Here is a 14,305-nt window from a genome sequence, read left to right as displayed (position 1 = left end):
AGGTGGACACAATTTCAACTCAGACCACGCAGCAGTAAAGACCTGCACCACCCCTTACACCCTTGGTCGGAAGCACAAGGAGAGCTACTGAACATGTGCGGGTCAATGAACACAGCTTTGAAGAATTTCCAGGGGGCTCCAGATGTGGAGGGGGCGTGGTGGAGGGATCCCTGTACTGGGAGCTTCTCCCCTTGTCCGCCCAACTCCCCTGTATCCAAACCCCCCTCACCTCCCACCTCCCCCATGGTGCCGAACTTCCTGTAGCCAGGGGAAGTTTCTGGTTTCAGAGTAGCCAGGGGAAGTTTCTGGTTTCAGAGTAGCCGCCGTGTTAGTCTGTATTCGCAAAAAGAAAAGGAGTACTTGTGGCACATTAGAGACTAACCAATTTATTTGAGCATAAGCTTTCGTGAGCTACAGCTCACTTCATCAGATGCATTCCTATGAATTCTTATGCTCAAATAAATTTATTAGTCTCTAAGGTGCCACAAGTACTCCTTTTCTTTTTGGGACGTTTCTGGGGATTCATCTGACCCAGCCCCAGCTGCTCCATGCAGGGAAGAGGGAGGGGGGGGAGGAACTCTGTCACAACTGGGTGGGGGGGGGTAGAGGGAGGATGGAGACTAACATCCCTGTGCAGCCGGGGGCATTCCCAGACCGCCCCTCCCCCCAGTGATTTACCTCTCCCACCAGATGCCCAAACTGACATGACTGAGCTGCGGAGCAGGGGTGATAAGTATGGGTGCGACTTGTGTTTGCTTCCCCACAGAAACCATTTTCTGCAGGGGGCGGGGCGGGGAGAGCATTTTTATGTTGAGCCACAGTGGCGCAGAATTTCCCTAGGATAGCTTTTCAACATTTACGGTAAAAGACTACTTACCTATACAGTTTTTGGATTGCATGGGCTGCATTTTTTCTAACATAAGGAGATAAATCAGCAGAAGCTTCTTTAATAGCAAGCATCATAATAGGAACAATAATTGGCACACGGATACTAGATAAAACTCTCAAAGCACTTGCACGGATTAACTGATTAGGATCCTAAAAAGAATAGAAACAAAACAATATAAGTAATACTGCAGAAATTTATCATTATTAAAACATGCAATGAATACTGCAATGACTGAGGACATATTAAGCCACGTGAATGCCATTTTTTTTATTTTACTGTTATTAGTCTGGCTTTAATTTCAGGTTCACATTGCTATTGTGCAAATTTATGTGAAACTTGACACCAGAGAAAGTTTCAACAATCTGAAAAATACTGCATATATTATGAGGAGCTGCCAAACATAACACCACATTAACAAGTTTTATTTATGCAAATGAAAACAGGAAAAATGAAGGAGAAGGAAGAAGAGGGAGAGAGAACTGTTATAAAAAAATAATAAATTTTTCTATTTATAATTTTAAAGTCTTCCACAAATTCAGGCACTTTGAAAGTTGTACAACCCAGATCAATCTTAATATTACATACAGCTTCCCCATACATCAAGACTGTAAAATAGAAAAAATAAATTAAACATGAATGGTGCAACAAAAAAGATGCCTTTTCTAACATCTTCGCCTTTTCACCAATAAATCCTGTTTAATCGTTCTGTTTTTTTAAAAAAAAAAAACAATGATATGCCCTTCTCCTACAGTCAGTGGGAATGAATCTTGAACAGACTACAGGGGTGTACGTAGTATCCTGGTGCAGAGTGGGGAGGGATGGACATGAGAGCATATGCATAGCGGGAGGGGGTTGCTGCTGTTGCCCCAGAGCTGCCACCTTCGCACTGGCTGGGGATAGTGGAACAGGCTAGCCAGATGGCTATTGCCCCCTCTCTCATATTTAAATTCCCTTTGGAATTTCAAAAGTCTTTTGTTCCACTAGTTACTGCTCCAGCAAAAATCACCTGTCAAGGCATGACAGGTGCTACTACACACAGGTAGTACCAGGAGAGGATGGGAATGACAGACAGCACAGGAAAAGCAAGTAGTAGTGAAGCAGGAGAGGTATTTATGTATTGGGACCCCATCATTCCCACCTCTCACTTCCCTGGGGGGCACTCAAGTATCAAGACCCCATCCCCCTTGGGAGCTGCACAGGAGTCAGGCTGCTGCAGTGAGGACTACACATCCTGTTTCTCCCCACTCCTGTCCATGTGGCCCCCCTGCCAGTGGCAAGCTCTGAAAGCCATGCTGGGGGCACCACGGGGCAGTGGAGGCTTCTGCTGCCCCACCTGAAGCTGCCAGGTACAAATGAATGACTGGGAAGTGTGGGAAACATTGCTCACTCAATTTAACAGGGTATCTGGATGATCCAACTGGACACTGGGAACAAAGCTTCAGGTACAATCCAACGCAAAAAAACTCCATTGACCCCCAGACCTTTCAGGGTTTAAGAGGCCAGTTCAGTGGAAATTGCAAAATTTAGAGTTAAGGAAAGATTCCAGCGTGTCCAGCCCATCCTTGAGTATCAAATGATAAGACATGCAGTATATCTCTGGTACACCCTGGATCGGCTTCATCCACAATCCCAGGGTATCTCATGTGCCTGACTTTATGTTGCAGGCTAACAGGACTTGCTGAGGTTCTTATTAAGGAAGCTCTTGGAGGGTTGGTTCAGACACAAACACAATAGATGTAGGGGAGACAGGCACCCAATAACTGTACTGGGTTTACTGTTGAAATATTTCAGAATATGCAGTTCTGGGGTGGGCAGGCAGCTTTATTCAAAACAGCATTTGTTGTGGCTTCTCTAGCTTTCAGGATTAGCAAGGTGGTGCCACAGGAAGCAAAGAACTGCTCTAGGTGTGCACTGAATGTACAATTTAAGAAAGGATCAGTGTCTTTAAAATACAGGTATTCAAAAAGCGAATAAGAAGGAAAAGGGATTATGGTTGAATTAAGGGAATTCACAGATTAACAATTATTTCTTGTGAAGGTAGTCAAAGGATTTTTAGGAATAGGGAACTTGGAGCCAGGACCACTACTCTTACATAGGAATGGAGCTGCCTCACCCAGTATAAATTCACAGCAGTCATGAGAAAGCTGTCATAGGTCTCAATCCTAAAAATTTTGGTACACGTTCCTTTAGGATTGGAGTAGTGGTGTCTGCAGCACCAGGTCTGACTTTCAGCAGGTCCAGGCAATTGGGCACTGGCAATCAGAATGCTACTTCATCCTAATGTTGGGTTGCTGGGACATGCTGGGGGACCACACTAACCCTGTCTAACATTTTTGGTTGCAGGAGACATTGAAAAAAGAGTCAATATCTGGATCTGTGGGCACACTATCGTGCATTAGACCAAGAAGAAGGCTGCCACATCAGCAGTTTATTTTCAAGGCTGAAGCCATATGCCTTCAAGGATACAGCGAAAGGGTCATGTTATGGGATCAGATCATGCCACTTCTGCACTCACTGATGCTTGAGAGGCAGCCATCAAATGCTGTGATTACTCACCTTGGTGTAGCCCACAGAGCTAGCTTAGCATTTTATTTTACTTAGCAGTAACTTAAGGAACCTACAGACCTGTATTCTCTGAGACATTGGCTTAAGCAGGTTAGCATAAATGAAGCATAGGTCTATGACCCTTAGCACAGACAAAATGGCCCAACAGTTAATGTAGATTTTGGGGAACTAGGAATAGCTTCCTTGAGAGGGGATTTGGTGCATAACCATAGGAATACTGAATTGATACTAGGCTTTCAATAAAGTCATTGGTAGATGTTTAACCAAAAACTTGCTTTTGCAATAGTTAACATATATGATAATGAGTTAAGAGGCATCCATATGTTAACCTATAGGATTCATAAGAGGCATTCATATGTTACTCTATAGGATGCAGGCACCAAATATTATTAGGGTGAGAAAGTTAGATATGGACACAGGAGGCTGGGCATCTGAATTATTATTCATGACACTCCCTATAATAAGTCAGGCTACCAGGTAGGAGAGGGCAAGCTTTTCATCAATGACCCTTAAGCTCTTCGCTGTCATTCTCCTTCACCGACCTTCAGGCATTGGGGTCTGGACCATCAGACTCATTTGGCATGCAAGGAACAGGGCTGGTCCTTTGTCTCTTACCACCAAGGTCCCCAAGGAAAAGCGAGAGTATAAGCGTATATGAATATATGCAAGGAATGACACCAAAAATAACCCTAATATTACATTACTGCTATTTGTTTGGGTGGTTTGGAGCTTGCCTGTCTTTACAGATTATGTTACCAAAATTGGCTAAGGCTTTGCTTTGCCCGCAGTGTGAGTGTCTTCGCTATACGCAACAGGGTTCCCCACGGGACACTGAATTTCTTAATTTTAATTCTGTTGTATCTGATTCTGGTACTAGAACCCTCTAACCTGCCGCCCCACTCCCCCGGCTTATTACATTAGTATTAATTGGAAGCCAATACAATTATTAACCATTGAAAAAAGTCAGGGCACATTAGAGAAAATTACTTCTGGGCTTGTAACAAACTGAATTTAAATATTTGTATCCAGAGGGATGTGGAGTTGATTATGCAATTGTGGCCACACACACTATGGTTTGGTCAGAGATGCTCACAAGGCAAGTTTGGCAGGGAGCCATTGAGCCAGCCCACGTCAACAGGGCTCCAAAAAAATTTGAACATGAGGTGACCAGGGTAATTTTTGGGATTAGTGGTTCAGTAATCACACAAAGGGACAGCCAATTCACTAGGCCCGATGGCTTTTTTTTTTTTTTTTTTTTAGGGACAACTGAATCCATCTGTTGGATGCAGGGCCCAACATTTGGCTCCACGACCTTAGGGAATGGATCAGGCAGGAAATAGCTACAGGGCAGCATGGGTGGGGGGTGCAAACATACTAAATGTGGCACCCCCAGTAGCCACTGTACAGTGTGGATAAGACTAAAAAGTGACCAGCTCCCAGAGGGAAATTAGACCTGGGATTTCGCTGGCAGTCCTTTTGCCTATGGGAAAAAGAAGAGACCCGAAATCCTTCCTTCGTGCCAGCACACAGTGGGAGGTGGAAGGATTCATAAGTGAGCTGAGTTCTAGGAGTCAACCCTGAGTAATTTGCTGCATGATGGGAGTTCTGAACACTGCACTGGACCCAGTTAAATGCTAATGAAATACAGGGAACATAATACCCCTCCCAGCATTAAGGTTGCAACCTGCTGTTTAAAATCCATCCTCAATGTTTGTTGATCAGTTGCCTGTGTCCCCTGATCAATGGAATTTGATAAGAATGTACGTGACATTTTAAAACTAAGTTTTTTGAGGTTGGTTTTGTTTTGCTTTTTTGAGGGGGAGGAGGACTGAACCAGGGGAGGGGGGCTAGCTTGATTGTCCAGCAGTAGCAGAGACTATTTGCATTTGGGAGCACCAATATTAATTTGTTCCTTCACTCCTGGTTTGAGAACATTGGGAAAGCAACTTTTAGCCCTGATGAATGACACTTTGCCTGTAATAAACTTTTTGACTAACTCAATAACAATATAGACTGGACCCATAAGGAGTCATATGCTGCTTTTCTTGGCCAGATGCACAGGTAAACAAAATGTCAAATCTGTCAGTAAGGGGGCAAAAAATCATCAGACCCCCCAAATAGGCTTCTGTGAAGGAAGAAAAGTAATTCTCTTTAATGTGTATACCACATGCCAAGGCCTCTGCACTAAAACATCTTTCTAAATCTTTGCCACCCTATTTCAGAGGTGGTTCTTAGTTTTGGTTATCTGATCCCATTTTCCCATTCCCTCCTACCCCATGATTTTGAATTAGAGTTGAAGAAGTATAACAATATTAGTCCCACTGGCTATTACTACTAGGACTAATGTGGGTGACAGCCCAGAATTTTCTTTAGGGGATTTAGTTTATTTAATCTATTTTAGGATTTTATGCTGCTACCCCCAAAAGCAATCCAAACACCTTCCGTGTAAAAGCGGTTAGCAGAAGTTTACTTAAGGGAGACTCTGGCTCTCCTCATTTTTCAGGGTATCAGGTGTCAGTACAGACCCTGTGACACTGCTGGAACAGAGGAAGAGCAGGCAAAGATATGTATTTTAAGTACGTAGGTTTCAAAAAAAAAAAAGTTAGGTTTTTAAGTGAAGTATTTTTCTTCCTGTTTCTAACCACTACTTAAAAGTTTTTTAAATCTTGTTTTTGCTACTTCCAACCATGCAATTTAGTTGCTAGTTATTGTATTTAACACCTTTAAAAAAAAAAAAGCATAAAAGTCAGGTGCAAGTCACACGGAATCAATTTAAACTCAGATATTTATGAACTGCAGCATACAGTGTTTTCTATATCTGGAGAACAATTGAAGATACCTATATTTTTGACAGCACATCAGGGCAATTAACTATATTTACTCACCTTCAGAGCTCGCTGAAAAGTGCTGATGGACAACAACGCCAGGTCCTGCTGCTCCTCTGCATAGCGCATCAGATAAACATACACCAGTTTTTTTATCTAAAAAAACCAGAATATAGCATCAGAGAACTTAAGAATTCTACATGACCACATAGAAATCTAAACTATATTTGTTACTTGAAAGGCAAAACAGAGTTGCCAGGGGGAGGAATTGGCATTCCAAATTTTGTATTTATGATTAAAAGCATTCCTGAATAATCACATGCTCAGTGCCTCAGGAAGAAGGGTCATTCAAAACTTCCTAAATTACTAGATTTACAATAAATCAAGAATTCCTGATGTCATGCAATAAGATAGCAAGAAAAATCAGATCTACCTTTGTCCTACACTACAGGTATTTGAAAAGTACTCCTAACCGTTGATCTACCACAAGAGATGCAAAATTAAAAGCATTTTAAAAGCTTAGAACAATGTCCCCCAAACTGCTAAGTGCCCCCCATGGGGGGCATGGAGGAATGTTCACGAGAGGTATGGGGGGAGGGCCACAGGCCAGCCCCCACCGGGGGCGAGAGCACCACCTAGCCCTACTCTACCCCAGCCCCACCCCTGGACCTGGCTCCCAGCCCCACTCCCGGGGGGATTGGGGCAGACAGATTCCATTACTTATAAGGAGGAACACAAAATAAAAAGTTTGGGGACCACTGCCTTAGAATGAATAATTTCCTTAGTACTCAATTTAATTCAGACAGACAATTGTCCCACTTTCAGTTTATGTAAGTTACACTACAACTTGCCCCACGGCAAAGCCTCTGTATGTCACGTAAGCACAGAATACATTTTTTTATGTTTGTGTTATAAAATGACTATAGGGGTTTATAATGGAAACTCTGAAAGACCCTTTAGTACAGCTGTGCTATAATTACTGTCACTACTGGAAAAAAGATTTGTGCCAGTTCTGGCAAAAAGCATAATATTAAATCACAGAAGGTACAAAACACTAAGTTATTTGTTGTTCTGCTACAGACAAGCAGCAATCAACATTGACCACAAGAGGCCTACGCAATGAATGACTGCAGGTGTGCAGAGAAAACCTCCTTTCTTTGAAACCACTCTGTGATTAGAAATAGGAGTTCTTAGTGCTTCTTGTCTACACTATTCTTTCATCATTTACCTTCATTCAATGTTACAACAATCCTTTCTGTAAAACCAAGAACAAGGCCCCATTAGGCTTGAGGAACACAGACAGATCTCTTTAATTAGTTTATCCATACAAGTACAGCAAACTCCATGAGTTATTCAATAAGACTTTGATTATTTTTGTTCTATACTGCCAGTTAGGTCACTTTTTGCATCTTTTGACATCTAATGCCATGACATGTAACAGGGCAGCATGTACTTGTAAAAATGAAATTTACAAGATACTTTTGTAACAATGAAGTGCCCTTCAATTCTCTTAAGAGAAATAAACATGCTCTAATGCTTTTACTTCATATTAGAGTATGAAGTATGGATCAAAAATTTAGGAGCATGTTTAGATAGGAAAGACATCTATGGAATAAGAAATCATTTTATAAAATGAACTAAAACGTTTAAGATTACAAGTACATATATTTTTTCCCCTATATAGAATGGTTACAGATGAACAAAATTTGGTTATTGCTTTATGGAATCAATCAAGATCAACATTCTAAAAGTTTGACCTAACCTATTTCAAATAGACACCAACAGAGTCAGAAATAATTTTGAGAATTCAGTTAATAGAAAGATAGAAGACAACCAAAGGACAGGGTTATTCACCTTGTGAAATAACTGAGGTTCTTCAAGATGTGTCCCCCTGTGGGTGCTCCACTTTAGGTGCTTGTAATTGGAGATCTGTAGTAGAAGTACATTTAGATGCTTCCAATAAGGGAATCTTAAACCCATGTCAGGAGGCTAAACTAAATGACATCAGTTATGGGTCAAGAACACGAACTGTAGCTGAGAAAAATTACCTTCACTCAGGAAGATTGGAATTTCTGGTTTTGAAATGGGCTGTAACTAACAAACTATGACTACCTGGTACTATGCACAATCCTTCACGGTTTACAGAGATAGTAACCAGTTAACTTACATATTCACCTTTACCAGGCTGAATATCACAGCACACTGGTAGATTGAAGAATTACCTAACTTCAAAGTTAGCTATCATCCACGGAAATCTAATGTGGAGGTAGATGCTCGATCCAGAATGCCTCCTGATATGGAAAAAAAAAATTGCCAAAATATTCAGAAGACGCAAATAAAGAGGATGTTTAGGCTGTCTGACAGTCCTTGTATATACAAAGAGACAGCAAAGTATCTTGGTTACCAGCTGTTACTGCCAATTCTTTGGCAGTAGAAGACTTCACCACGGGTTATATCACCCAAAAAGCCTATTCCATGAGTAGACGTTTTGGCAACTCAGAAGGAAGATTTAGCAGTTGCTAAAATTCTTCATTATAAGTCCTTGGGACACAAACTGAATAACCAAGAGAACACAAGAGCATGTGGTAAGGTCCACTTCCCTGATGCATGAATGGTATTGGTTGCATTTGGATACAAATGGAATACTTTATTAGAAAACCAAGTTATGAAATCAACTGGTATTACCTAAAAAATACACCTTTAAAATCCCTCCTGGCCAGAGGAAAAACCCTTTCACCTGTAAAGGGTTAAGAAGCTAGGATAACCCCCCTGGCACCTGACCAAAATGACCAATGAGGAGACAATATACTTTCAAAAGCTGGAGGGTGGGAGAAACAAAGGCTCCCTCTGTCTGTGTGATGCTTTTGCTGGGAACAGAACAGGAACGGGGTCTTAGAACTTAATAAGTAATCTAGCTAGATATGCGTTAGATTGTGATTCCTTTAAATGGCTGAGAAAATAAGCTGTGCTGAATGGGATGTAGATTCCTGTTTTTGTGTCTTTTTGTCACTTAAGGTTTTGCCTAGAGGGATTCTTTATGTTTTGAATCTGATTACCCTGTAAGGTATTTACCATCCTGATGTTACAGAGGTGATTCTTTTACTTTTTTTCTTCAAACTAAAATTCTTCTTTTAAGAACCTGATTGCTTTTTCATTCTTCTTAAGATCCAAGGGTTTGGGTCTGTGTTCACCTACGCAAATTGGTGAGGATTTTTATCAAGCCTTCCCCAGGAAAGGTGGTGTAGGGTTTGGGAAGATTTTGGCAGGAAAGATGTTTCCAAGCGGGCTCTTCGCTGGTTATATATTTGTTAGACGCTTCATGGTGGCAGCAATAAAGTCCAAAGGCAAAAGGTAAAATAGTTTGTACCTTGGGGAAGTTTTAACCTAAGCTGGGAAAAATAAGCTTAGGGGCTTTTCATGCAGGTCCCCACATCTGTATCCTAGAGTTCAGAGTGGGGAAGGAACCTTGACAATCAAGGACTACAGGAAGAGATGGAACTCTTAGCAGCAGAGTGAGTAAATCAGTCATGCAAAAGGTATTGGTTTTATTGGCCAGCGATGAAGGAGAACACTGAACATTACATAACTAGAGTCTGGTACATGCGTCAAGCAAAACAAACCTCACCAACCTACCAGAGCTCCATCTAAGTGAACATAATGATAACACAGTCAACAGATTTTGTGCACATAGACAGAAGTAAAGGAGGATATGAATACATCTTAGTCATAAAAAGAAAAGGAGTACTTGTGGCACCTTAGAGACACAAATTTATTTGAACATAAGCTTTCGTGAGCTACAGCTCACTTCATCAGATGCATGCAGTGGAAAATACAGTGGGGAGATTTTATATACATAGAGAACATGAAACAATGGGTGTTACCATACACACTGTAACGAGAGTGATCAGGTAAGGTGAGCTATTACCAGCAGGAGAGAAAACAAACCTTTTGTAGTGATAATCAAGGTGGGCCATTTCCAGCAGTTGACAAAAACGTGTGAGGAACCGTGGGGGGTGGGGAGAAATAAACATGGGGAAATAACTTTACTTTGTGTAATGACACATCCACTCCCAGTCTTTATTCAAGCCTAATTTAATGGTGTCCAGTTTGCAAATTAATTCCAATTCAGCAGTCTCTCGTTGGCATCTGTTTTTGAAGCTTTTCTGTTGTAATATTGCGACTTTTAGACTTTCTGGTCTGTAATCGAGTGACCAGAGAGATTGAAGTGTTCTCTGACTGGTTTTTGAATGCTATAATTCCTAACATCTAATTTGTGTCCATTTATTCTTTTACATAGAGACTGTCCAGTTTGGCCAATGTACATGGCAGAGGGGCATTGCTGGCACATGATGGCATATATCACATTGGTAGATGTGCAGGTGAACGAGCCTCTGATAGCGTGGCTGATGTGTCGCTATGAATAGATAGGCCCTATGATGGTGACCCCTGAATAGACATGTGGACAGAGTTGGCAAAGGGCTTTGTTGCAAGGGTAGGTTCCTGGGTTAGTGTTTTTGTTGTGTTTTGTGTGGTTGCTGGTAAGTATTTGCTTCAGGTTGGGGGCTGTCTGTAAGCAAGGACTGGCCTGTCTCCCAAGATGTGTAAGAGTGATGGGTCGTCCTTCAGGATAGGTTGTTGATCCTTGATGATGCGTTGGAGAGGTTTGAGTTGGGGGCTGAAGGTGATGGCTAGTGGCATTCTGTTATTTTCTTTGTTGGGCCTGTCCTGTAGTAGGTAACTTCTGGGTACTCTTCTGGTTCTGTCAAACTGTTTCTTCACTTCAGCAGGTGAGTACTGTAGTTGTAAGAACGCTTGATAGAGATCTCGTAGGTGTTTGTCTCTGTCTGAGGGGTTGGAGCAAATGCGGTTGTATAGTATAGCTTGGCTGTAGACAATGGATTGTGTGGTGTGGTCTGGATGAAAGCTAGAGGCATGCAGGTAGGAATAGTGGTCAGTAGGTTTCTGGTATAGGGTGATGTTTATGTGACCATTGCTTATTAGCACCGTAGTGTCCAGGAAGTGGATCTCTTGTGTGGACTGGTCCAGGCTGAGGTTGATGGTGGGATGGAAATTGTTGATATCATGGTGGAATTCCTCAAGGGTTTCTTTTCCATGGGTCCAGATGATGAAGATGTCATCAGTGTAGCACAAGTAGAGTAGGAGCATTAGGGGACGAGAGCTGAGGGGCATTGTTCTAAGTCAACCCTAAAAATGTTGGCATACTGGGGGGCCATGCGGGTACCCATAGCAGTGCCGCTGATTTGAAGGTATACATTGTCCCCAAATGTGAAATAGTTATGGATGAGGACAAAGTCACAAAGTTCAGCCACCAGGTTTGCCGTGACATTATCAGAGATACTGTTCCTGACGGCTTGTAGTCCATCTTTGTGTGGAAAGTTGGTATAGAGGGTTTCTACATCCATAGTGGCCAGGATGGTGTTTTCAGGAAGATCACCGATGGACTGTAGTTTCCTCAGGAAGTCAGTGGTGTCTCGAAGATAGCTAGGAGTGCTGGTAGCATAGGGCCTGAGGAGGGAGTCTGCATAGCCAGACAATCCTGCTGTCAGGGTGCCAATGCCCGAGATGATGGGGCGTGCAGGATTTCCAGGTTTATGGATCTTGGGTAGCAGATAGAATACCCCTGCTCGGAGTTCTAAGGGTGTGTCTGTGCAGATTTGCTCTTATGCTTTTTCAGAGAGTTTCTTGAGCAAATGGTGTAGTTTCTTTTGGTAACCCTCAGTGGGATCAGAGGGTCATGGTTTGTAGAATGTGGTGTTGGAGAGCTGCCTCCAGCCTCTTGTTCATATTCCGACCTATTCATGATGACGACAAACTTCAAAAACAGACTCCAAAGAGAGACTGCTGAATTAGAATTAATTTGCAAACTGAACACCATTAAATTAGGCTTGAATAAAGACTGGGGGTGGATGTGTCATTACACAAAGTAAAACTATTTCCCCATGTTTATTCCCCCGCCCCCCCCACACACACACACACGCTGTTCCTCACACGTTCTTGTCAACTGCTGGAAATGGCCCACCTTGATTATCACTACAAAAGGTTTTTTTCCCCTCTCCTGTTGGTAATAGCTCACCTTACCTGATCACTCTCATTACAGTGTGTATGGTAACACCCATTGTTTCATGTTCTCTGTGTATATAAATCTCCCCACTGTATTTTCCACTGCATGCATCCGATGAAGTGAGCTGTAGCTCACGAAAGCTTATGCTCAAATAAATTTGTTAGTCTCTAAGGTGCCACAAGTACTCTTTTTTTTTTTTTTTTTTTTTTTTGTGGAAAAAGACAGCTGCTACTCTGAAAGCTCTCTTAGTCAGAGCGGATCATTTCACTAGGTTTGTCCAACCCTCCCTACCACCACGTTAGAAAAGACTGTGGCAGACAAGATCTTCAGTTACTTAGTTTTACAATTTGGTTTCCCCAAAAGGATTCATCATGATCAAAGGACAGAGTTTGAAAATAATCTATTCAGAAGGTTACAGCACTACTGTAAAACTATGCCATCTCACACAATCAGGGCAATGGACAAGTAAAAAATCCTAAGCCAAATTCTGCTGGTTATGTTGAGAACCTTGCCAGAAGAACAAAAATAAATTGAAAGGACTCCCTCAGAAAGGTAATTTATGCTTATAATGTACTTAGATTGAAGCACCAGGGATCTCACCCTTCTATTTATTATATTAAGGATCAGCACATTTGCCCGTTGACATTGCCTGTGGCCTACCTATAAAACTCCGAATCTGCACCTGGGAACCATAAAGATTACATTGAGAATGGAATCAGCAGATGAAAGTAGCTTATGTTCTCAAAAAATCAGCCACCCCTAGAAAGAATCATTATGATCAGAGTGCACAATGCTGCCCTCTTGCCAGGTGACAGAGTACCCATCTGGAATCTTTCAGAGAGAAGGGGATTAGGCAAATTAAGATCCTATTGAGAAGACAGAATTCATGTAGTACTTCAAAGGAAAGGAGAATAGTCCTATCTATGAAATAAAAGCAGAAGATGGAAAAGGACGTAACTGGAGTTCTTCAGTGAAATCTTCTCGTTCCCTGTGACTTCTTACCTTTGGATATACCACTGCCCTCCAAACCCCACAACAGAATACATGAGAACAAGGCAAACTAGCATAACAGGAAATCAAAATGAGGCCAGGAATTCAGACTCCAGTGATACTGATAGTGAGAGTGAAGACGAACCTCATTACGTGATGGGACATGGCACAGAGATTCTGATTCCAGATGCTGAATCATTTGATCCACAACTGGGAAATACAGAGAATGTGAACTGGGAACAGCTCAGACTGATGTGACAATCACACCAGCCACTGAAAGATATGACTATCAAACCAAGATCACGGCTCCTGAAACCAGTACTGCACAACAGGAGAGATCACCAGAATAACCCACTGACATGCAAGGTTATCCAGCTAGAGAGAAGAGTCCCACAGACAATGATGTATGAACAGTCAGGGGCACCAGACTTATCAGTGTCTAAATCCAGCTACTGAACTGGTGAATGCACCACAGTTATTCTTACATTTGTCTCATGCCATACCCAGTACTGACTTTTGTACCTTATCCTGCATTCTATCCAGACTGATATAAGTGAGATTGAATTAAAGTATGGATGTTGATCTACATCAAGTGTTCTATAGTTCTGGATAATTTATGTTCATTTAGTACAGGGGATCTCAAACTGGGGGTTATGACCCCTCAGGGGGTCGCGAGGTTATTACATGGGGGGGGTCGCAAGCTGTCAGCCTCTACCCCCGAACCTCGCTTTGCCTCCAGCATTTATAATAGCGTTAAATATTTTAAAAGTGCTTTTAATTTATTGGGGGGGGGGGGTCCACACTCATAAGTTTGCTGTGTGAAAGGGGTCACCAATACAAAAGTTTGAGAACCACTGATTTAGTAGGTATTTTGTCATGCCACATGACAGTTACACTGTTAAACCTTTGGTCATATGGGGAAACATGTATTTCATAAGTATAAGCATCTTTGGG

General features: G+C 42.0%; 1 protein-coding gene across 7 annotated transcripts in view; it reads right to left on the bottom strand.

Moving 5' to 3' along the window:
• Nucleotides 1-14,305, bottom strand: part of AP3B1 (adaptor related protein complex 3 subunit beta 1) — a 338,592-nt gene that overhangs the window by 254,816 nt on the left and 69,471 nt on the right. For all 7 annotated transcript variants that reach the window (XR_006291016.1, XR_006291017.1, XM_037902963.2 and 4 more), the window contains 2 exons: nucleotides 6,340-6,435; nucleotides 878-1,038 (listed from right to left, as the gene is read on the bottom strand). Coding sequence is in view for 5 of the 7 variants with exons in the window: in XM_037902963.2 (XP_037758891.1) it covers nucleotides 878-1,038; nucleotides 6,340-6,435 (257 nt within the window). In the remaining 2 variants the exon portion in view is untranslated. The remainder of the gene's footprint in view (nucleotides 1-877; nucleotides 1,039-6,339; nucleotides 6,436-14,305) is intronic.

Source organism: Chelonia mydas, chromosome 5 (assembly GCF_015237465.2).
Source record: "Chelonia mydas isolate rCheMyd1 chromosome 5, rCheMyd1.pri.v2, whole genome shotgun sequence".
NCBI classification, from domain to species: domain Eukaryota; kingdom Metazoa; phylum Chordata; order Testudines; family Cheloniidae; genus Chelonia; species Chelonia mydas.
The sequence above is the reverse complement of the archived record's forward strand: the minus strand, read 5'-3'. Positions and strand labels throughout refer to the sequence as shown.